The sequence below is a fragment of the Trachypithecus francoisi genome, unplaced genomic scaffold (assembly GCF_009764315.1).
Source record: "Trachypithecus francoisi isolate TF-2019V2 unplaced genomic scaffold, Tfra_2.0 Lachesis_group3, whole genome shotgun sequence".
NCBI classification, from domain to species: domain Eukaryota; kingdom Metazoa; phylum Chordata; class Mammalia; order Primates; family Cercopithecidae; genus Trachypithecus; species Trachypithecus francoisi.
The window spans coordinates 40034417-40056996 of NW_022681468.1; the positions used below are offsets into that span (position 1 = coordinate 40034417).

The 22580-nt window shown below is 46.1% G+C and overlaps 1 protein-coding gene across 6 annotated transcripts in view; it reads left to right on the plus strand.

Annotated features, from left to right (window-relative positions):
• The window catches only part of MAX (MYC associated factor X), a 28702-nt gene extending 13935 nt beyond the window's left edge, over positions 1 to 14767 (plus strand). For 2 of the 6 annotated variants that reach the window (XM_033187725.1, XM_033187726.1), the window contains exons 3-5: positions 11888 to 12011; positions 12496 to 12580; positions 13256 to 14767. In XM_033187725.1, coding sequence (XP_033043616.1) covers positions 11991 to 12011; positions 12496 to 12580; positions 13256 to 13443 — 294 coding nt within the window. In that variant the 5' untranslated portion in view covers positions 11888 to 11990 and the 3' untranslated portion in view covers positions 13444 to 14767. Of the gene's footprint in view, positions 1 to 11887; positions 12012 to 12495; positions 12597 to 13255 lie in introns of all 6 variants that reach the window. The other 4 variants (XM_033187723.1, XM_033187724.1, XR_004431559.1 and 1 more) reach the window with 3 other exon arrangements.
• Positions 14768 to 22580: the final 7813 nt, after the last annotated feature.

Genomic DNA, 22580 nt, shown 5'->3' on the forward strand with positions numbered 1-22580 from the left:
TGGGAGTATAATTCTGTCCTCCATCTCGTAAGCCCCAGTACCTGAGCCAGAATGATTATAACCAATCACACTGTCTCTTTATCATGGATGGCTTTAGCAGTAGGTTATTTTCATCATTGCCATTTGTAGCTCTACAGTGGTTTATAGAAATTTCTCATCTTTTAAGTCTCTCCCTTAGTGCCTGTTGTTATCAAACTCATTGCTCTCTCAGGCAGTTGAGCTCTGCATTTCTCTCTTATGGGGAGAGCTGTGTTGAAGAGAGAGAATATAACTTCAAATGAAAATAAACAGAATTTCTTGATTTCAAGATGAGAATTTGAGGGCACTGCCTTTTTCAGTTCCCGTCAGAGATTCTGGCTCATAGTAGGTTCTCAGTAAATTGTGGTGGTGAAGAGAGCCAGAGGAAAGAGCACGCTGCTCAGCCATTAAAGAAAACAGCAACAGTCAACATTATATGCTTAACTGTATAAGTAAGACTCTGTGAGTGCTATGGAGGTTCAAAGACATAATAGATGGTGTCTACCCTTGAGGGTCTTGCTCTCTTGTTGGGAAAGAGGATTACACCTAACAGTTAACAATAATGAGATAACATGCTGAGCATCAGATAAGAGCTTTACATTGAGTTAATCTCAGTTTCATTTCCATTAAAGTCTGGTTTTCTTAACAGGTAGATGTTGAAACCAAATATTAATAGTTCCTTTATGGCAGGGAACATAGTTCTTAAGGATAAAGGCTCTCATAGCGTTTATACTTTTATGTGCACACATTTATATATTATACTTAATATATGTGGTTTTACATATATTTGTGTGATTATTTAATGACTGTCTGCTGCCACTACACTATAATAAGTACCATGAAGGCAGGGAAAATGTCTCCTTTTGGTTATATTCCTTCCCTCAGTGCCTGCACATAGTAGGGAGCATAGTGAATGTTTATTAACTGAGGGGAGGAATCCCCCATCACCCTGGCCACATTATTTTGAGAGATGGCTCATTCCTGTTGATGGTTTTAAGGCTGACAGTTCATTTGGTAACCTGTGTCTATAGCATATCTGAGCTGCTGGAGGGATTATCTTTTACATGAAATGTTAACCACAGTCCTATCCACTTCTCATTACTCATTAAGGTTATATTAGCTGGCCAGACTCCAACCTGGGCAATTATCTTTTTAAAGTTTCTACATCTTAAATTGTTGCCCATAGTTGCCCACGTCTCCCTTAGGCTCCAGGCTCAGCAATTGTAAATGCATTTAATTTCTTATAAATTATTTGCGTGCTGCTGAAAACCTCCAAGGGCTTTTCATTGCCCATTTAGGTAAGGACTGGTATTCCATGTTCTGTAAATAAGGTACCCAGCTTGCCCACTGGCTTTTTCACCACCTTCCTGCCATTAACCCTCCAGTTACTGTACACCCTTGTATTAGTCGTTTTCATGCTGCTGATAAAGACATAGACTGGGCAATTTACAAAAGAAGGAGGTTTAACGGACTTATAGTTCCAAGTGGCTGGAAGGAAGCCTCACAATTGTGGCGGAAGGCAAGGAGGAGCAAGTTATGTCTTACATGGATGGCAGCAGGCAAAGAGAGAGAACTTGTGCAGGGAAACTCCTGTTTTTAAAACCATCAGATCTTGCAAGACTTATTCACTATCATGAGAACAGCATGGGAAAGACCTGCCCCCATGATTCAATTACCTCCCACTGAGTTCCTTCCACGACACATGGGAATTGTGGGAGTTACAATTCAAGATGAGATTTGGGTGGAGACACAGCCAAACTCCGCCCCTGGCCCCTCCCAAATCTCATGTCCTCACATTTCAAAACCAGTCGTGCCTTGCCAACAGTCCCCCAAAGTCTTAACTCATTTCAGCATTAACTAAGAAGTCCACAGTGCAATGTCTCTTCTGGGACAAGACAAGTCCTTTCTGCCTATGAGCCTATAAAATCAAAAGCAAGTTAGTTACTTCGTAGATAGAACGGGGGTACAGGCATTGGATAAATACAGCCATTCCAAATGGGAGAAATTGGTCAAAAAAGGGGCTACAGGACTCATGCAAGTCCGAAATCTAGCAGGGCTGTCAAATCTAAAAGCTCTGTAATGATCTTTGACTCCATGTCTCTCATAGAGGTCATGCTGATACAAGAAGTGGGTTTCCTTGGTCTTGTGTAGCTCTCTACCCCTGTGGCTTTGCAAGGTACAGCCCCCTTCTTGGCTGCTATCACAGGCTGGCATTGAGTGTCTGTAGCTTTTCCAGGTGCACAGTGCAAGCTGTCAGTGTATCTACCATTTTGGGGTCTGCAGGATGGTGGCACTCTTCTCACAGCTCCACTAGAGAGTGCCCCAGTAGAGACTCTATGTGGGGGCTCTGACCCCACATTTCCTGTCTGCAGTGCCCTAGTAGAGGCTCTCCATGAGGGCCCTGTCCCTGCAGCAAACTTCTTCCTGGACATATAGGTGTTTCCATACTCCATCCTCTGAAATCTAGGCAGAGGTTCCCAAACCCCAATTCTTGCCTTCTGTGCACTCCCAGGCTCAGTACCATGTGGAAGCTGCCAAGGCTTAGGGCTTGCACCCTCTGAAGCCACAACCTGAGCTCTAAATTGGGCCCTTTCAGCCACGACTGGAGTGGCCGGGATGCAGGGCACCAAGTCCCTGGGCTGCGGACAATATGTGGACCCTGGGCCCAGCCCACAAGACCAGTTTTTCCTCCTAGGCCTCTGGGCCTGTGATGGGAGCAGGTGCTGTGAAGATCTCTGACATGCCCTGGAGACATTTTCCCCATTGTCTTGGGGATTAACATTCGGCTCCTCATTACTTATGCAAATCTCTGCAGTCGGCTTGCATTTCTTCTCAGAAAATGGGATTTTCTTTTCTATCACATTGTCTGGCTACAAATTTTCCGAACTTTTATGCTCTGCTTCCCTTAAAAAACTGAATGCCTTTTACAGCACCCAAGTCACCTCTTCAATGCTTTGCTGCTTAGAAATTTCTTCCTCCAGGTACCCTAACTCATCCCTCTGAAGTTCAAAGTTCCATGTATCTCTAGGGTAGGGGCAAAATGCTGCCAGTCTCTTTGCTAAAACATAACAGGAGTGACCTTTGCTCTAGTTCTCAACAAATTCCTCATCTCCATCTGAGACCACCTCAGCCTGGACTTTATTGTCCATATCATTATAAGTATTTTGGGCAAAGCCATTCAACAAGTCCCTAGGAAGTTCAAAAGTTTCCCACATTTTTCTGTCTTCTGAACCCTTCAAATTGTTCCAACCTCTGGCTGTTACCCAGTTCCAAAGTTGCTTCGACATTTTCAGTTATCTTTTCAGCAGTGCCCTACTCTACTGGTACCAATTTACTGTATTTAGTCTATTTTCATGCTGCTGTTAAAGACATACCTGAGACTGGGCAATTTACAAAAGAAAGATTTAATGACTTACAGTTTCATACGGCTGAGGAGGCCTCACAATCATGGTGGAAGGCAAGGAGAAGCAAGTCACATTTTACATGCATGGCAGCAGGCAAAGAGAGCTTGTGTAGGGAAACTCCCATTTTTAAAACCATCAGATCTCATGAAATTTATTCACTATCACCAGAACAACATGGGAAAGACCAGCCCCCATGATTCAGTTACCTCTCACCAGGTTCCTCCCACAACACATGGGAATTGTGGGAGTTAAATTCAAGATGAGATTTGGGTAGGGACACAGCCAAACCATATCAACCCCTCTTCTGGTTGCTCAGGAATTTCATTCTCAGCTAATCTGAGTTCTTTGCTTTTCTCAAGGTCCAACCCCAGCCACACTGCCCAGGTGACTTGGGGGTTCCATATTGATGAGCCCTGCTCACAAGATCTACCTGCAGTCTGTCCTCTATTTCCTGCCTGAGTTCCTCCTTTCCCTCAGTCTCCAGCTCCTTGCCTTAGAGACCCATATCAAATACTGCCCCACCCTTAGAACCCTCCCATGAACCTCTGTGGCCTTTTGTGGGACCTCTCCTCTCCTCTGTCTCCCTAATTTCTGTGATTATCTTATCACCTAACTAAATGGTATGCTCCTGTAGGGCAGGAATCTAATTATTCCTTCTGGGAGACTGTCATACAGAGTGGGAGAGGTCGCACTCCCCCAGGAGTACTAGAGAGCTCTTCACCTAACATTTTTTGCATCTTGAGATTCAGAAGGATAGGGATTGATTACCAGGCCTTGACTTTAGCATTTTTTTTTTCCTCCAACAAAGTTGCAAAAACTTTAGAAAAATGGTAAGAAGAAAAAACATGAGTCCTTCCTTCCTGTAACACAACTACAGCCTTCTCTTTGATCCTGTGACAAATGCTGCCCAACAGAAATTTAGTGTGAGTCACAAATGCATTTTAAATGTAACTTAAATAAAATTTTCGAGTAGAACCAATTAATAAGTTAAACAGGTGAAAATTTGAATAATACAATTTATTTAGCCTAATATTCAAAAATAAATATGATCTCAACATGTAATCAATGTATTTAAAATTATTCATTCACCAAGTCTTTAAATTCAACTTAACAGCACATCTCAATTCCGAGTACTCACATTTCAAATGTTTATTAGCCATATGTGGCTAGTGACTATCAGATCAGATAGTATAATCCAAAAATAGACTCTCCGTACCCCGCTGCCCCATTTAATGTGACTGAATTAGTCATCATCTTAGAGTGGATGTGAAAAGAAACCTGCCTCCTTTTTTTCCTCCCCAAAAGCTGCTATTGTTCAATCCATGGATTTATTGATGGAGTCTAAGAAGCAAGGAAATACAGTGTTAGCAATTTGTGTATTCCTTCCTGGTCTCTTCATCTACATGCTTCCCACAGGGAAAGTGCTATTTATAGCTTGCTGCTTTTACATAATATATTTTTTCCCCAGGTCATACAGTGTGCTCATGTTTAGTCATTAGGCATGTTTCTTTTGGGCAATTGGGGTTGCATTCAGTTTTTAAAATTTATAATTAATATGGTGATGGACATCTCTGTATATGTAGCCATTTCTGTAGATTCCGAGAAGTTGGATTTTTGGGTTGAGGGGTGTGAGCATCTGACCTTTTTCCGTGTATTGCCAAAATGCTTTCCAAGAGGATGGTTTTTATATCCTCTTTCTTCCACTTCTTTTTTTAAGCAAATTCTAGAGTAGTCTTTTGGTAGTGTTTTGAGAGTACCAATTTCATTATCACTGGAATTTTTTTTTGGAAGAGGGTGACTAATTCAGTAAACAAAGGTTAGTAATTTTGTATTCTATTTATTACTTCTGAAATTAATTGCTTTTCCACATGTTTACTAACTAGCTCTATTTCCTCTTTTGGAAATTGTGTACTCCTGTCCTTTATCGTCAAAGTTCGATGCAGAAATGCCATGCCTTCATTTCAAGCTACCAAGGGCACAAGAAAAAATAATGAAAGATTTAAAAAAGGATTGTTTTGACCCCTTAAACAAATGTCTTACTCCTGGCTTTAATTAAGCTGCTTGCAGGGCTGATAGCTCTGCTTTCCCTGGTGATCAACAAAATGGTCCTGTGGCTGGGGAGGCCCTGGCAGCAGGAAGCCTTCAAGGAGCCATGGGTCTGTGCTGACTCTGACCTTACAACCTTCCAGGCTCCCTTGCTGGCATTGATGGGGTTCCATTTTTGAATGAACTAGTTTAATGTGGATCCAGATTTATTGTGCATATTCTTTCGTTTTGGTTTTCAAAAGATGGCTTATTCACATGGAAATGTACACCAGTTTAGCCCTGGGCCCTCCCTTTACCTTCATATGTATAAAAGCTTACACAGTTTTCAGAAAATAAATTGTTTCATTTTCTCTAAAATAACTAGTGAAAAATAAAACGGATGTCAGTTGTTGAGTCCAGCAGTACCTCTTTTTTCATCCCTCCAGATATGGCATGTTGGTTCTTAGGGAAACAAGACAGCTGTAACATCAGCCCACTGGCATCTGTTTTTGGCACTGAAGAGCAAAAGTGTTCAGTAGAGTTAAGATTATTGTTTCTCGGCCGGGCGCAGTGGCTCAAGCCTGTAATCCCAGCACTTTGGGAGGCCGAGACGGGCGGATCACGAGGTCAGGAGATCGAGACCATCCTGGCTAACATGGTGAAACCCCGTCCCTAATAAAAAATACAAAAAACTAGCCGGGCGAGGTGGCGGGCGCCTGTAGTCCCAGCTACTTGGGAGGCTGAGACAGGAGAATGGCATAAACCCGGGAGGCGGAGCTTGCAGTGAGCTGAGATCCGGCCACTGCACTCCAGCCTGGGCAACAGAGCAAGACTCCATCTCAAAAAAAAAAAAAAAAAAAGATTATTGTTTCTCACATCAGCACTGGGACCCTAGGGAAGGGCAGTGGTGTTCCTAATGTTAACAATCTAGCACTACTGTTCTTTTCCTCACCTCTCCCCACCCACTTTCTAAAACAACTTGAATTTTTACAGAAATCCAAGTTACTGTGATAAGATTTATAACTCCAGAAATGTTTGGAACTCTTGTCTTACATTGAACATTTTTGAGAACCATTACCTTAAATGAGATTTAATAACCTTAGACTTCATCTGAAGCATCAGTGCTAACAACTTCAGGAGTCATTTGGGGCCTTAAATGGTTCTATTTAGAATCCACATCTTTTGGGTTTGGGGCCTTTTGTAACATACGTAGTCAATTCTTGGTGTGATGTGTGGAGTGGGTGGATGCTGTTCAAAAGCAGAGGTCTGACAGTGGGCGCTTCTGCTTGAGAGGGTTGCCCTTCCCTCTGTCTGCTTACTGCCTTGGGAGGGAATGCAAATGGACACGCAGCTGCAGCATACACAGTAGGAGGGACAGGAACCTGCCAGACCCTCTGCCACACCCTGGGTCTTCTACATTCTTCATTTTGCTTTTATCCTTCTGGGCTGCCAAAAGGTCATGAAGCCAGCAGTACTGTGGGAAGCTGACATCCCCCACCTAACCTTCCACTTCCGCCCTCCAGACCAGATGGTTAGGTCATTTCTCCCAAGCTAGCTTGCATCTTAAGGCCTTTCTTTTCAATGTGTTTCTGCTAGAAGCCTGTTTAATTCTCACCTGTCTTTAAAATAAAAAAAAGAAGAAAAATAACCTTCCTTCAGGGCTGCTATCCTGCTATTACAAACTACGGTTTTCACTTTTTTTTTTTTTTTTTTTTTTTTTTGATGGAGCGTCTCACTCTGTTGTTCAGGCTGGAGTGTGTTGGCACAAGCGTGTCTCACTGCAGATTCAGCCCCATGGGCTCAAGAGATCCTCCCACCTCCGCCTCTCAAGTAGCTGGGACCACATTTGTGTACCACCATGCCCAGCTAATCTTTTGATTTTTTTTATAGAGCCTGTGTGTCTTGCTGTGTTTTCTAGGCTGGTCCCCAACACCTGAGCCCAAGTGATCCTCCCACCTCAGCCTCCCAGGGTGCTGGGATTACAGGCATGAGCCATCGCACCTGGCCTACTTCTTACCTTTCAACCAAATTTTGAAGACTAGTCTTCATCATTGCCTTACTTGCAACTCAATTCCTACACCTGTTACCCGTGCAGAGACAATTTACCATTGGGCTTTGGCTGTCACCCCTCCAAGAAAACCACGTTCACTAGGGTCTTCCACTGACGTCCTTGTAGGCAAATCAGGTGACTCTCTCGTGGTCCTTTTCCTCCAACTTTCCCCTCCATGACAACACTGTCCCTGCAATTCTATTGATCTTTTTAAATTAGTTCCGTAGCTTCCCCTGTGTTCCCAAAATATCAGTGTTCTGGAGGCTTGGATTCAAATCCTGATTCAACTTCCTACTAGTTTACAAAACATTGGGTAAATTACAGCTCTGTGTCTCAGTTTCCTCATTTATAAAATAGGGAAAACATCAGAAGGTTGTGTGAGGATGCCTGGCACTTAGTAAGTACTCAGTAAGTGTTAGCTGCTGCCATTGTTACCACCCCCATCATCATCATTGTCATTTGTGTTGCTGTGTGCAGCCATGGCTATGGAGCAAGATCTGGCAAGGCTACCCAGCATCCTTTTGTGTGGCTCCCAGAGGTGAGAGAGAGGCCTGCTGAGCCCTTTGCGTTTACTCACATGGCTGCATGAGAGGCCTGGCTACCTCTTCAGTCCCTTCAGCCACCATCCACCCTGTCTCAGGGCTCCATCCAAACCATTTAAAGAGCCGTTTGTGTTCACAAAGACAGAATCAAAATGATAATTCTGCTAATTATAAAAACTAGCAGGAAAAATAATTTCCGGTTTTTACTGAGTACCCAAGGCAGCACTTGTTCTGTGGACATGTTGACTTACCAAGTTCTATCTGATCAGTCATACTCACATGAAGATAGGCAGTTGACTCAGCTGACTTAGAGCAATTTTCAGAAAACAGAAACTGAAAGCCCAGGGTTATTCCATAGTCCATGCCATAAATCCCAGGGTTTCTTGATGGCTTCGTGTTTACTAGTCACATATTATAAGCTCATAAAGACAAGGAATGGCCTTGCCCCCACCTTCATGCTGTGATTGGCAACATGATCTCGTATGAGTGGAAAGATGGGAGTGGAGGATTGCAGGTGAGTCTAGCATTTTTAGCTTCAGCCTTTTGCTTTTTCTTCCCTGGACTATATGCACATGCAAATTTGGGGTATTTCTATATTTTGTGCTTTAAATTTTTTTTCTTGTTGGATCTTAATTCTTGTTGTGTTCCTTGGGAAGAGTAAAAGTTAACTCTGAACCATTCTTTTGGACTTGCTGAGGGATCAGGGCACCCTAAGTGACCTGGGGCAATTCTGCTTTCAGCAGAGGATGGAGGAAGGGCTGTGCTTAGCATTCTGAAGGCTTCATTCTGGGTTTGAACCAATCCAGCCTTCTTTGGCCTCCTCTTGTTCCCAAGACACTATGTTCTGAACATCCGTGAATTTTATCTTCATCCAAAAACTAGCCCTGAAATGGAAACTGCCATCCCTCACAGATCTTTTTCTCTCTTCTGGCTTGTTTTGCTGTGCTTATTGCTCACTTTTCACTTCTTGATCCTAATTCCCTGGTTTCATGTATAAATATTTGAAGGAGAAACTGGTAACACAAAGGCTGTTACTCAGTCTGGTCATTCATTAAAAGTTATCACTGAACATTTGCAAGTGCTCTCTGGTTTCAGAGATTGTGCATTTTTTCCCTTGTCCCAGATGCACATGGGTAGTTAGGAGCTAATGTTGCCTTCTGGAAACTGTTAGTTGAAAAAACAGCTTTTACATAGGCAAATTTAAAAAGAGGGATGTAAATATGCATAGCAATTACATCGGTGATGGAAAGGGTAGAATTTGGAGGGCTAGATGGGGTCTTAGAGAATTTCTAATCAGATGAGGAATAGGCAAGGTGAGAAATGTGTCTGCAGCCACAGAACCCATTAATGAGAAGCATGTAGAGCACTCCTCTGTCCCCAAATTCCCAAATTCTTCCTCACCACTCTACCACCTCTCATCAATACTAATCATTTTTCATTCCATCTCCAGTATCCAGAGAGGAAGATATTTTAATTAGTCACTTCTAATTATGTCCTTCTTTTTTCCACCCCATTTTGTCACGTAATAATCAAACCCTAATAAGGCCCCTTTGCAGAAATGGGAAACAGTGTCTGAAGTATCCATTGCTAGGCTAGGAATTCTCATTCCTTCTATATAAGCTGACTGACTCAACTAAAGAAACGCATCTCACTTTTTCCCCATCCCACCTTGCCTGTGCTATTCTCCCTATTCAGAGTGACCTTTTCCCACAAACGCCACCTTGGTCTAACACAGTGCTCGCCGTTTTAGATAGGAGCGCATTGCATGCACACATGCAGCACCAAGGCCAGTGCCTGGCACACAGTAGGTATTCACCCCAGCCAGAAGCCATCTTTCCCGTGGTATCTCTAATCTCTGCTAGTCAGGTTACGCTTGTCAGCACTGCCCTGTGATTTGTCTGTGTATAGACATATTTATCTCCTCAACTAGATAGTAAGTAAGCTTTGGGGCAAAGAAGCCATGACTAATACATTTTGTTTCCCCCACAGTATCTGCCCAGTACCTTGTACGTAATTTGCACCTGATAAAAATGGTTATGAACAGTTTCCTTGAGGAAATTACCTTAAGGTGCTATAAGAGGAAAGCCTGGAAATTCTAGTACTTGTGAGGACTTTTGAATAAACACAGGCCTTACAAACCTTTCTGAAACGCAGCCCAAACTGAGGTCTATAAATTGAGATTGTTAGGATTTAATATGAGTAGATCTGGTTTTGCTAGCCACGGTGTACATGTTTTCTTTGTCTTTCTCCTGCTGTTGTGTTCTGGTTCTTTAGGACCCATTGCGCTTGTAATATAGAGTTGCCAAGCACTCCCTACCCTGGGTAAGAAGCTTTCCGGCTGCTCAGGAGCCTCTGGCTGGAAGGCCATACTTAAGCTACTAGGCTACCCTGCCTTGGGCTTCTCTTGGCTTTGTACTATTCTACCAGTTTGGCTGGCTGCCTGGCCATAAGTAACTCTGACTATGTTTGTAGCCTGGAGAGAATCTCCCAGACAAGTTTGAGGTCTAGGGGCACAGTAACATGACATCCATGTTACTGACTTACGAACTTACTCTAACAAGGTAGTACCCAGGCCACCCACAGCCATTGTAGAGGTGTGGTTGCTTCCTGAAATGGCCCAATCTCATGCTCTTCCTGTGTTGACATCAAGCACCGACAGCTTTTATGAAAGTCTCTTTAGCCGGGAGAGCTGAAATAGTGACACAGCATCGCTCAGCTGGGAATAGTTAACCATGGCTTCAGAGTCTGGCTGGGATCTTGGGTCTTGATGAAACACATTATACCCATTCCCATCTCAAGCCAGGCCCTAGCAGAATGAGTGACCTCAAGCTTTCATTTAAGTAGTATTTTAATGTTTCCAGACATAGCCAAGCTAAAGATTTGAAAGCAACCTAAAGAACCAGAGGGGATGAGAGGAGTACAATTCAGGAATCAGATGGCTCTGATTTTAAATCCAGGCTATGCCACTGTCTAGCTGGTGATTTTGAATAAACTGGTATACTTCTCTGATCCTTGGGTTCCTAGTAGAGCTACTTCTGAGACTATGCTTGCGAGTTAAGCTCTGTAAAGCACTTGGGACCTTGTATGTCACAAAGAAGGCCTTCACAGATGCAGTGGCTCACACCTGTAATCCCAGCAGTTTGGGAGGCCGAGGTGGGTGGATCACCTGAGGTCAGGAGTTTGAGACCAGTCTGGCCAACATGGTGAAACCCCATCTTTACTAAAAATATAAAAATTAGCCAGGCAACGTGGCATGCATCTGTACCCAGCTACTCTGGAGGTTGAGGCAGAAGAATCACTTGAACCCGGGAGGTGGAGGTTGCAGTGAGCTGAGATCACACCACTCTACTCTAGCCTTGGCAACAGAGCAAGACGACATCTCCAAAAAAAAAACAGGCTGGGCACGGGGTAACCTGTAATCCCAGCACTTTGGGAGGCCAAGGTGGGCAGATCACCTGAGGCCAGGAGTTCAAGACCAGCCTGGCTAACATGGTGAAACCCCATTTCTACTAAAAATACAAAAAAATTAGCCGGGGGTGGTGGCGCATGCCTGTAATCCTAGCTACTCAGGAGGCTGAGGCAGGAGAATCACTTGAACCTGGGAGACGGAGGTTGCGGTGAGCCAAGATCACGCCATTGCACTCCAGCCTGGGCAACAAGAAACTCTGTCTCAAAAAAAATACAACAAAAAGAGAAAGCCTACAGTAGCCATTACTGTATTTCTTCGGCCTTTTCCCACCTTATCCTCTTGATTCCAGCCACCCAAGCAGTTGCTGCAGGCCGGGTTCCCTCACTGCCTGGATTCGGTTTTTATTTTGTCCCCTGTGCTTTTTCTCCTATTGCCACAGGCATCCCGGGCCCAAATCCTAGACAAAGCCACAGAGTATATCCAGTATATGCGAAGGAAAAACCACACACACCAGCAAGATATTGACGACCTCAAGCGGCAGAATGCTCTTCTGGAGCAGCAAGGTGAGCACCAAAGCTCGTGGGGCAGCTGGCCCTGCTGTGCTCTGGCTGGGTCAGGCTTTGGCACCTGGGCCTGCAGAGTCAGAGCCAGTCATGGAGTATGTGCTCAGAAGCAGGCTTGGTCCTGCTTCTTGGGGCCTGAGTAGCTGAGTGTTAGAGCCATCCTGAGGAAGGACCTGAGGTGCCAGTGAGGAGACAGTGGAAGCTAGGAAGTTGGACATCTGGAGACTTGTATCTTTTCTGGCCTGACCTCTCCCCTTCTTGGGGCTCAGGTGCTCTGCCTGCAGTAGGGATCACACCTGGCATCAGGTGTCTGAAAAGAGCTTTGAGGTCCTTAGAGTGGAATGTGCTATGTAAGTACCAGAGATTCCAGGTGTTCAAGGACAGTGAGCCCTCCCCATTGTCAATGGTAGTCCAATTGGGGCAGCCTGTGGGCTAGGCCCATGCTGTTCTCAATGCTCACACCCGCCTTTTCCTACAACCACAGGGGAAAGCGAGAGCTGATCAAGTTGTTTGTTCCTGGGGAATTCACTTCTCTTCCTCCCTCATGGAAGATGCAAGTAAAAGGAAATGCAAGTAACCACCTGGGTTAGAAAACCTCAAATAAAATAAAATAAAATAAATAGGTTGACCTTCCAGGCTCAAGCTGAGCTGAACCAAGAGATGGGCAGTGGGTGGTGTCAGTGGGTTGGTTAATAGACCAAGCAGCCTGCATGTAGGGGCTATTGGAAAAGCCCAGGTATTTTATGTATATTGGTGACTTGCTTCCAAGTGTCCAGCTTGTCATTTCAAGTGGATCTTGTACACGAGAGCTAAGCCAAAACTGTTCTTTGGCTGATATGTCTTATGTCATCCGTTTCTACTCTTGTGTGGCCTCACACCTTGTGGAGCCTCATGCTCCTGGGCCAGCCTCTCCTCTGTTATTGCACTTCTAAATCCCACAGGGAGCTCACGCTCCAGTCTCTCCGCAGGGGCTTCCACGGCAGGACGGTGACATCACAAGCCTTCTCTTTGGGGTTGGGTGGGATTGCAGAGTATCCGCTGGCTCCCTGGTCCAGCTGGGAAAGGCGGGAGGGAAATGAAGTGTGTGAGTGAACAGCCACCCGAAGGGAGTACTTCTGAGCATCTTGAGCCTCAGGGGCCAACAAGCAAGCCCTTAGGAAGAACAGGCTGGACCCTGAGTCTGAGACTCGGTTACTCCCCAAGTCTCCAGAAGGCAGTAACACACTCCCTTGGTTGCCTTTTAGTCCGTGCACTGGAGAAGGCGAGGTCAAGTGCCCAACTGCAGACCAACTACCCCTCCTCAGACAACAGCCTCTACACCAACGCCAAGGGCAGCACCATCTCTGCCTTCGATGGGGGCTCAGACTCCAGCTCGGAGTCTGAGCCTGAAGAGCCCCAAAGCAGGAAGAAGCTCCGGATGGAGGCCAGCTAAGCCACTCGGGGCAGGCTAGCAATAAAAACTGTCTGTCTCCATCGTCTCATCCTCCTTTCAGTTCATCGGTAGAACCCTCAGAAGCATCTAAAAGACTCTGTTTTTCTCTTTCTCCCTTTTTCTTTTTTAAATTTTTATTTTTACGTAGAAGCTCTTGGACAACAGCTCTTGTTCTCCTTCCCCATTTCCACTGTATATTTTTTTTTAACGTATTCCCTTCAGGGATTCCCTGTCCCCACCAGGAATTTTTAAACCAAAACACCCCAACTTGGCAGCTTTTTCTGTGGAGGACAGACGGCCGGCCAGACCTCTGAGCACATAGTGTCCTGCCCACCCTACCATCTCCTCCAGCCCTGCCGGGCACATGCCCGGAGGACGCCTGCCCTGCCTAGGCGGCCTCCTGGTCTGCCCTCACCTCTGATAGACTTTGTGAATCTGAACTGCTCTACTTTGAGAAGATGACCGGTTTGGAGTAATCAGAATGAACCCTCCTCCTTTTTAAGGGTTTTTTTTTTTCCTTTTTCTAAAAAGCTATGTATCGCTCCTATTGAAAGACCAGATTCTTAAAGAAGTTTGTGGTATAAAAAGAAAGTGGGGACAGATTCGCAGCACAGAGTCCCTCGCATGTTTCACTCCTGCTTCTCTCAGCCAGCTGTTTAAGCCTGCGGTGCCAGCCTCACGGAGGGCCGTGTGACACTCTTGTGGTATGTATGGGAGATGGCAGCAGTGAAGCAGCAGCCACCAGGGAGTGGCCATTTAAGGGTTGGGACAGGGAGGGTGTTTTGGGTGGCATAGAGGTTTTGTATTGAGGGCCAGTGATGATGTTTTGATATTTATTTCCTGCTACTTAAATTTGAATCTGAGTGAATTGTACCTATTTCTGATGATGTCGGTCTTGCAAAGCGACAGATTCATAAAGTAATGATGAAATCTTTCTTTCTTCCTGTGTGTATTTCTAAGAAATAGAGCCAACTGATTTTGTATGTAAATACCAAGAGCAATTTACCTGGTACTAAACCTGCACCCCACTTCCTTTCCTACTGTCCTGGAACCTGTCTCCATTGCGTGATCCAGCCCTGGTTCTGGCTGTGGTCAACAGATCCCAGTGAAGGGTTTTGTGTGTTTAGGCCTCATTTCTTTGTCTTTTTCCTACTCCGTTCCTGGCATTCGCTGATTTCTAGTGTATACTCTGTAGTCTCTATTCGTGTTTGATTCCATTCCATGGAAATAAAAAGTATGTTGTACATACTGCCGAAGAATTGTCTTGCAAGTTAAGGCTTCCCCCTTTACTATAAGACTATAAATAAAAACTTATTTTATCCTTCTTGGTGGTGGTGTCTTCTTGCCCTTGTTAAGGCCAAGGTTGGTGAGAGACCCCTCTGGAAGCTGTTAGGGCCTCAGTGAAAGCCTGAGTGAGAAGTGGAGGTGGCTTACCTGATCTTGCAGAACCAGGAACAGCCATAAGTCAAAGTTGCTTCCCCCTTTCTCCCCCTTTCTCAACCCAGCCTGAGAGTAAATGGGTGGTGATGGCTTTGTTCATTGGATGAGGTTTTTGAGGTTCAACGGGGATGTAGCCTTAGCTGTGGCAACATTTCTAGATCTAGTTTCTGCTAAGCAAGTGACCTTTGGGGGAATTGGTAGCTCAGAGCTGTGGTTCAGGTTCTCCTGGTAATGAGTGCCCAGTTCAGAGGTGGCTGTTCTCCAGGACCTTTCAGTTTCTAGACAGTTCCAGTTTATTAAGAGGAGGCAGCAGAGCTGCCAAGGACTGGAAGTCAAGAAGGCTCCAACTGCACCGAGTTAGCTCTATTCAGACTGGGACCCAACACCAGACTGAACTGGTTTGACCTTGGAAGAAAAAGGAATTATGGCCAGAACACAGCTCAGCCTTGGTTTTCCTGTCTGGCTGACAGGAAATACTGCTGTTCCTAGACCCACAGAGGAAGTCAAGTCAAATCAGTTCTTGGATTTGTCACTATCTTTAGAATGGTGGAGAGCACTGTGGCTCTTACCAATTGTATGTCAAATCCATAATATCTTTTTTTGTTTAATGGGAGCTGGGGCGGATGGGTCATGTCTCTGTAAGAGGCAATTTGAAACATGATCAAGCCTCCAAAGGCCATGATTACATTAAGAAAAAGAAAAATGTTGGGAAAGCAAGATCCCATTTATTAAAGGTACTTCTTTTCCAGGAAGAGGAAAGAGACTGTAATAAGGAAGAAATGGAAATGAGAATCAGGTTATTGCCTAAAGCCCTCAAGGTTAACATGCTTTCCTCTTTTTCATTGCCCTTAACTATATCTCCTTGTATATCTGGGCTTAAGTATACAGTTGATTTGCTTAGTATTGGTGTTAGAAGCGAGCTGTGGGTGAAGCCGTGTTGATGCAGAGATGGAAGTCATGTGAAGCTGGCTCCCAGTAGGGAGATAGCAAACAGTAAGGGGCAGTCAAGCCAGCATGGGGACAGGTGGTGTCCCTGAGAGCCAGTCCCTGGTCCAGTATATTGCCTAGACAAAGGATTGAGCTTAGGCTTCTCTAGATTTCAGTAAACCAGTTAGAAGACAAGGGGCACAGTGGCTAGGTGGCTGGAAAATCTGAACCACCTGATTGGCATGGTGAGCGGACTTTGGCATGGGGTGGAGGTACCACTGGAAGCAGCTTCCTGGACAGGAACACAGGGCAGGGGACCTCCGCCTGGAGACTGCTCAGCTGAAAGGGACAAGTCAAAGTCACAGCCAAAGCTCCTTCTGGAATGTGTGTCTAGGAAGTGAGTGTGAGTATTCCCTCAGGATACCCAAGTCTGACCATAGCTTACTCTCACAGTCATGGTAATCTCTGGTTTATTTTTTTACATTACTCTGGACAGTCACTTGCACAAAGCCAGATAAGCTGTAGATTTGCTTGGTCACTGTGGCAGGTGGCTTCACTGAGGGGTCTGTTAAGCTTGCTATTTCCCTACCTTTACCGTTGCCCCAAGGGCAAGGGTATTTAAAATGGCCCAGTTTTTAAAGTTCTTGACATGCTAACCCCATTGTAAAACATTGACAACTTCTTAGGTAAAGAACCTAAGCTCACAGAGCTGTCATCTTAGCTGAGACATTTAAAAAACAAGACTGAGTAGACGACGGGAGCCAGAGCCCTGAACTGGGACTAAAGTAAGCAGAATTCTGTTTCTGATAATATCATGTGTGTTTTATGCTTGGCCTCTGAAAGCAGACTGGCTGGGTTCACAGTCCTGTCTCTGCCACTCGGCGGCTGTGTTACTTCTCCCAGCCTCAGCATCTTTATCTATAAAATGAGGATAATAATAGCACTAGCCTCATGAGATGGTTATGAGGATTAAATGAGATAATGCTTATAGTGTGCTTGACCTCAGGACCAGGCAAGCACTGAGGTGCCTCTGCTGCCATTATCTACACAAAACATGTGAGCAGGGCTGGCTCAGCAAGGTGGAACAAGCCAGCACCCGGACACCTTCCCTAAAGTGAGTAAGGGTTGACTTCTTGGTGTGTCAGATGCTTCCCAGTCCTCAGAGATGTGCCCCATCCTTAGCAGGCACAGTTACTAAAGAGAGCAAGGTGACACCAGGACTGGACTGACAAACTCTTCAAGACTGAAGCGGCCCCTGTGGGTACATTAATCAGATCTGGTGTCAACACGAGCGAGGCTCTGCCCGTTCCCTCCCACCACGATTCAGTGGCGTCACTCAGCTTTGGACACTATTGGAGGCCCAGGCAGAACTGCTCAGAAGCCCCATGTGGTGTTACTCAAAGTGGGATCCTTGGATCATGCCCAGGGCTGCTTGTTAAAAGGATTCCTGGGCTCTAACTCCTCTGATCTAAAGTGTGCATTGGCCCACCAGTCAGTTTAACAAGCTCTTTCAGGTGGTGCTTAAATCACTCAGGTTTGACTCCCAAAAGTAATATAACCCGGGGAACCAAAAGGACGCTGTTGGGGAAGTTAGGCACAGCTGAGCTGAATTAGCGAAGTGGCTCTGAGGTCAGGATGAAAGTGGGGGAGGTAGGCTTGTTATAATTCAACCCTTAGCGCTGCCTTCATGAGTCTGCGTGCTCCCAGTGGGGCTCCGATGCTCTAGGGGGCTGGCTGAGCTACCAAGTTATTAAACTTAAGAAGGAAGAAAGCTGAGGGCTGCCTCCACCACCCCCTTTAGAAGCCCCAAGCAGGGGTAATGACATGGGGCAGCACTTATTTCTGTAGCATGCCTTGGCTGGCCTCTGGTCCCCAGGCAGGTTTTATAATCCAGCCAGAGCAAGGCTCTCTCTCAGGCCTGGTCACCAGGCTGCGTTCTCAAAAGCCTCTGGGAACATGAAACTAGAGCATTCCTTTCTTCAAAACTGTTTTTCTAGCCCGAAGAGGAAACCCAGGTAGGAAAAAAGAGCTTGCCAATGTCTACACTGCTAGATAGCGAATAGTCAGAGAATTTCCTTCAGTGCCTGGGGTCTACTCAGGCAGCAGCTAACTCATACATCCCCAGAGTTTCCTTGGGAAGGGAATAACGTATTTTCTAGTTAACTTCCTCAGGGAGAAAACCAATTTGGCTAAGCCAGGCCTAACTATAGGTAGGACTGGGTGACTGCACCAGGCAGGCCTGTGCATGGGTTTTGGAGGCTCTCCTGGCAAACCCTCATCACCCTGCTGGTAAGTGTTGTCATTTCTTGGTGTTTTACTGGGGTCGGTGTGGGGAAGGAGCCCAAGGAGCTTCAGAATGACTGACAGAGCGGATAGGGCTAGGGGCTCTGAGCCCGCCTGTCTGGACTGCCATGCCAGCTACGACTCTTAACTTTGGGGTGACATTGCTCTGGCTTCCTGAGCCATAATGTAAGGACAATAATAGCACCAAGTGCCATTGTGAGGCTTAAAGGAGTGTGAAAAGCCCATGAATTGTTCCTGGCATTTAATACTCAATAAATTCTGTCAAATCTTGGGTCTGTCTGCCATCAGATGTCCTGGACAGTGCAGCCATTTTTGAGTTTTGTTAAAATGTGGAGTGAGGCTGGGCGTGGTGTCTCACGCCTCTAATACCAGCACTTTGGGAGGCTAAGGCGGGTGGATCACTTGAGGTCAGGAGTTTGAGATGAACCTGGTCAATGTGGTGAAACCCCATCTCTACTAAAAATACAAAAAAAATTAGCTGAGCCTGGTGGCGCACGCCTGTGGTCCCAGCTACTCAGGAGGCTGAGGCAGGAGAATCCATTGAACCCGGAAGGCAGAGGTTGCAGTGAGCCAAGATCACGCCACTACACTCCAGCCTGGGTGACACAGCAAGACTCCCTCTCAAAAAAAAAAAAAAAAAAATGTGGAGTGAATAAACTCTCCTTTTCTCTGATGTAATAAGAGTTTAGTGTATTAAAATCCTTGAAAGGGGAGGTAAATGTATGTTGAATGCTAAAAGGCAGTAAAAATGTGTATGTTTTCTGAAGGAACTTGGGCAAGACCACAAATCTGTTACCTTTTGGAGAAAAAAAATGGAGTTGGGGAATGAAATACACCCTTGCGGGCTGGCTCAGAGCCATTAACCATTAACATACTGGTGACTTTGTGCTGTTCTTCATTCCAGTTTCAGTTTGTGTTTCTGCAGTGCCGGGTGGCAGGCGCTGTGCCAGGTGCAGATACTGCAAGCGCATCCTGTGCCTGCCCTGTGTTTCTTGCCCAGGGCTGGTTATGACAGTGGGCAAGCCATCGCTTTTCAGCCTTCCCCTTCAGGCACCCCTTCAGCAGAATCTGCCTGGTGGGTGAGGTGGGGCAGATGAGCCTCATGACTGGGCCGAGGGGCCCTCATGCTCTAGCTCACTCTGGGTCCCACGTGCACGCATGCACACACAGCACACCCAGCAGGATGGGTGTGTCTAGAAGAATGCCGAGCAGGTGGCCTTGGACAATTCACAACCAGCCGAGCAGGTCCCCTCCTGTGCCCTCTGCTAGATGCCAGCTGCCCCGGCAGGCCTGTTGTGACTGCCAGGCCCTATTTAGGATTGTTTTCCTCTGATGTCCTTTGCAGGGTGGGGCTCTTGTATACCCATAGCCTGCTCGGGGCAAAATTATGTAGCACAGTCTCTGCTATTAATTTTTTCCAGTAAATTAAAGGCTAGAGAAGAAGAAGAAAAAGAATCAAGGATCCAATATGAAGAAATCTGAACCCAAACCTTCCACTCCAGTGCTGAACATGGTGAAGGATTAAGCCTCCTGTCAAGAAAAACAAGCCTGACAGCCTGTAGGCCTATAGAGGGAGGGGCGCCTTCTCTCCGGAAGCCTACTTCTGCAGGAACCCAAGAGTATGGATTGAGCCGTGCAAAGTCTGATTCAAAAAATAACCCAGTGGGCATGCACCCCTGGTCACTCATCCAGTGTCCAGCTGGCAGCCTGGCAGCCCATGGCTCCCATGCACAGTGCTTGAGAGCTTCATTGTTTCCTATCTGCCAGTGCCATCAACAGCTCTGGGGTGGCAGGGGCAGATCTTGGACTAAAGGACAGTGGCCAACGGCTTTGGGCCAGAGGCCACAGCAAAACCAGCCAACTAAGAGGAGGAATGTCATGTCCACAGCAAATACCTACTGCAGCAAGGCTGTAGGAGACTTTGGGGAGGAAGGAGGGACCCTGTTTCCAACAATTTGACCATGTTTCCCATCCAGGGCCCTTTGTGCACAGTGGTGGTGTGCAGGTATTTCCAACTGGGAGCCCCCACAAGGTCAGTGGCTGGTCTGTGCACTTGCTACTGGACCCCTAGCACTGTGCCTGGCACATGCAGATGTGCGTGTGCCAGTGGACTCCAGCCTCGCGATGCACCTTCATCTCTGTGCCCTTGATAGGGCGGTTCCAGGGTTGCCTCTGCATAAGTTCAACCCTCAGGTATTTGAACAGCACGTAGCCTCAGCCCAGCACTGTGCTGGCTACTGGGGCAATCTGGGCAGCTTATAAAGGCTGGGCCTTGCCTTGAAGCTTAGTTAGAGATGAGACTTAGGCATTTAGCACAAATGGGCATGTCTGGGCTCCGAGTGCCAGAGGAGTTCAGGAGATGGGCCCTCAGTGAGAGTGGTTTGGCACTATGGGTGGGGCAGGACCGCCAGGTGATTGCTTCTCGAGCTCTTGATGGGCTCTCCTTCTGTCCTGCCCACAAAAGCCCCCATCTAGCTGTCCAGAGAGGCTGGGGGAGGCTGTTGGTGAAGGGAGGGTGGGCCAGAGCTGCCTGCTCTGCACAGGTTGGGTCACCGTTCCTATTCCACTTTCACTGATCCCTTGGTATCCAGGCACATGGCAGCCACTGCCCCGGAGAGTGAGGGGAGGAGCTGGGGGTGGAGCCTAGCAAGGATCATGGACACCCAGAACTTCTGTCATCACCATCACCATCTGCATCTGCCTTACCTGGCTACCTCTCCGTTCAGCACACCTGGGAGCAGTGCCCTTGCAGCCCTTCCCTCTTGACAGAGCTGTGACATTGAGCCCTGCCCTGGCCCAGCAGCTGAGGGCCCAGGCTCCCCTTGCCTCCTTTGTCTCATCAGCCCAAGCCATCATGGGTACAGAAGGTGGCAATGAAGTCTCACACTCAGGGTAACCAACATGCAGTACTCATGGAAAGACTGTAATGTGATCAAGGGTTGAGAGAACAGTCTACTGAACCTAAATGTACCCATTACATAGTGTGAACAATGACCAACATGCAGTACTCATTGAAAGCAAAGGGATAATAAAAATGCACTATTACTGAAAGTAAGAAAGTATGGGGTATGTTAGAGAGACAAAGGAGCCAACTGAGAAAGCTCCCAAAGGCAAAACTGCAACAATTTGCGCAACAACATAAATGTAGCATTGGAACATAATATGAAGTATAAATATTTATGAGTCCATAGTGATATAAAGAAATGATTGAATAAATTGAGAATAAACATCTCCCATGTGTTCTCATGTAGAATTCCAGGTAGTTTATGTATTTGCTCTGCCTTCAAGGATGTGGAGCATAACTCCCCACTTTTTTTGTGTTTTTGAGACGGAGTCTCGCGCTGTCACCCAGGCTGGAGTGCAGTGGCACGATCTCAGCTCACTGCAACCTCCGCCTCCCAGGTTCAAGTGATTCTCCTGCCTCAGCTTCTTGTGTAGCTGAGATTAACAGTTGTGTGCCACCACGCCTGGCTAATTTTTGTATTTTTAGTAGCTATGGGGTTTCATCATGTTGGCCAGACTGGTCTTGAACTCCTGACCTCAAGTGATGCACCTGCCTCATGCTGGGATTACAGGCATGAGCCACCTCCCCACTTCTTAAGCATGGACTGCATATAGTAACTACCTTCTAAAGGATACATTCAGGAAAGGGAGAAAAAGTAACCTTATGGAGGAACCTGACAAACACTACCTCAGCCAGGCAATGAAGGGTAACACCAGCATAAGCATGATGAAGCAGGTTGATAGTATGTACCCTTGATGTGTGATGAGAGTGGTACTTTACCTTTGTGGCCTTCCTCCAAAAAAACTTATGCATGGCCCTGGCACGGTGGCTTATGCCTGTAATCATAGCACTTTGGGTGGCTAAGGGAGGAGGATCGCTTAAGTCTAGCAGTTCAAGACCAGCCTGGGCAACGTAGCAAGAGCCTGCCTCTACTGAAAAAAAAAAAAAAAAAATAGCTGTACATGGTGGTGTGTGCCTGTGGTCCCTGCTACTCAGGAAGCTGACCAGGAGGATTGCTTGAGCCCAGGAGGTTGAGGCTGAAGTGAGCCATGATCCACTGTACTCTAGCCTGGGCAACAGAGCAAGACACTGTCTCTTGAAAAAACAATAACAAAAAAACATAACCCCATCTAGTCATAAGGATAACATCAAACAAATCCCACCTGAGGGATGTTCTACAGAATACCTGGCCATACTTTTCAAAACTGTCAAAGTCATCAAAAAGAAGGAAAGAATGAGAAACTGTCAAAACCAAGAGGAGTCTAAGGAGACATGAGACATGACAACTCAGTGAAATGTAGTGTTCTGGATGGGATCTTGGGACAGAAAAAGGCCATTAGGTAAAAACTAGGGGAATTCAAATAAGGTATGTTTGTAATGTATCAAAATTGATTCATCCATTATGATAAATGCCACCTGTTAGTGGAAGATGTTAACAATAGGGAAAACTGACTAATGGGTC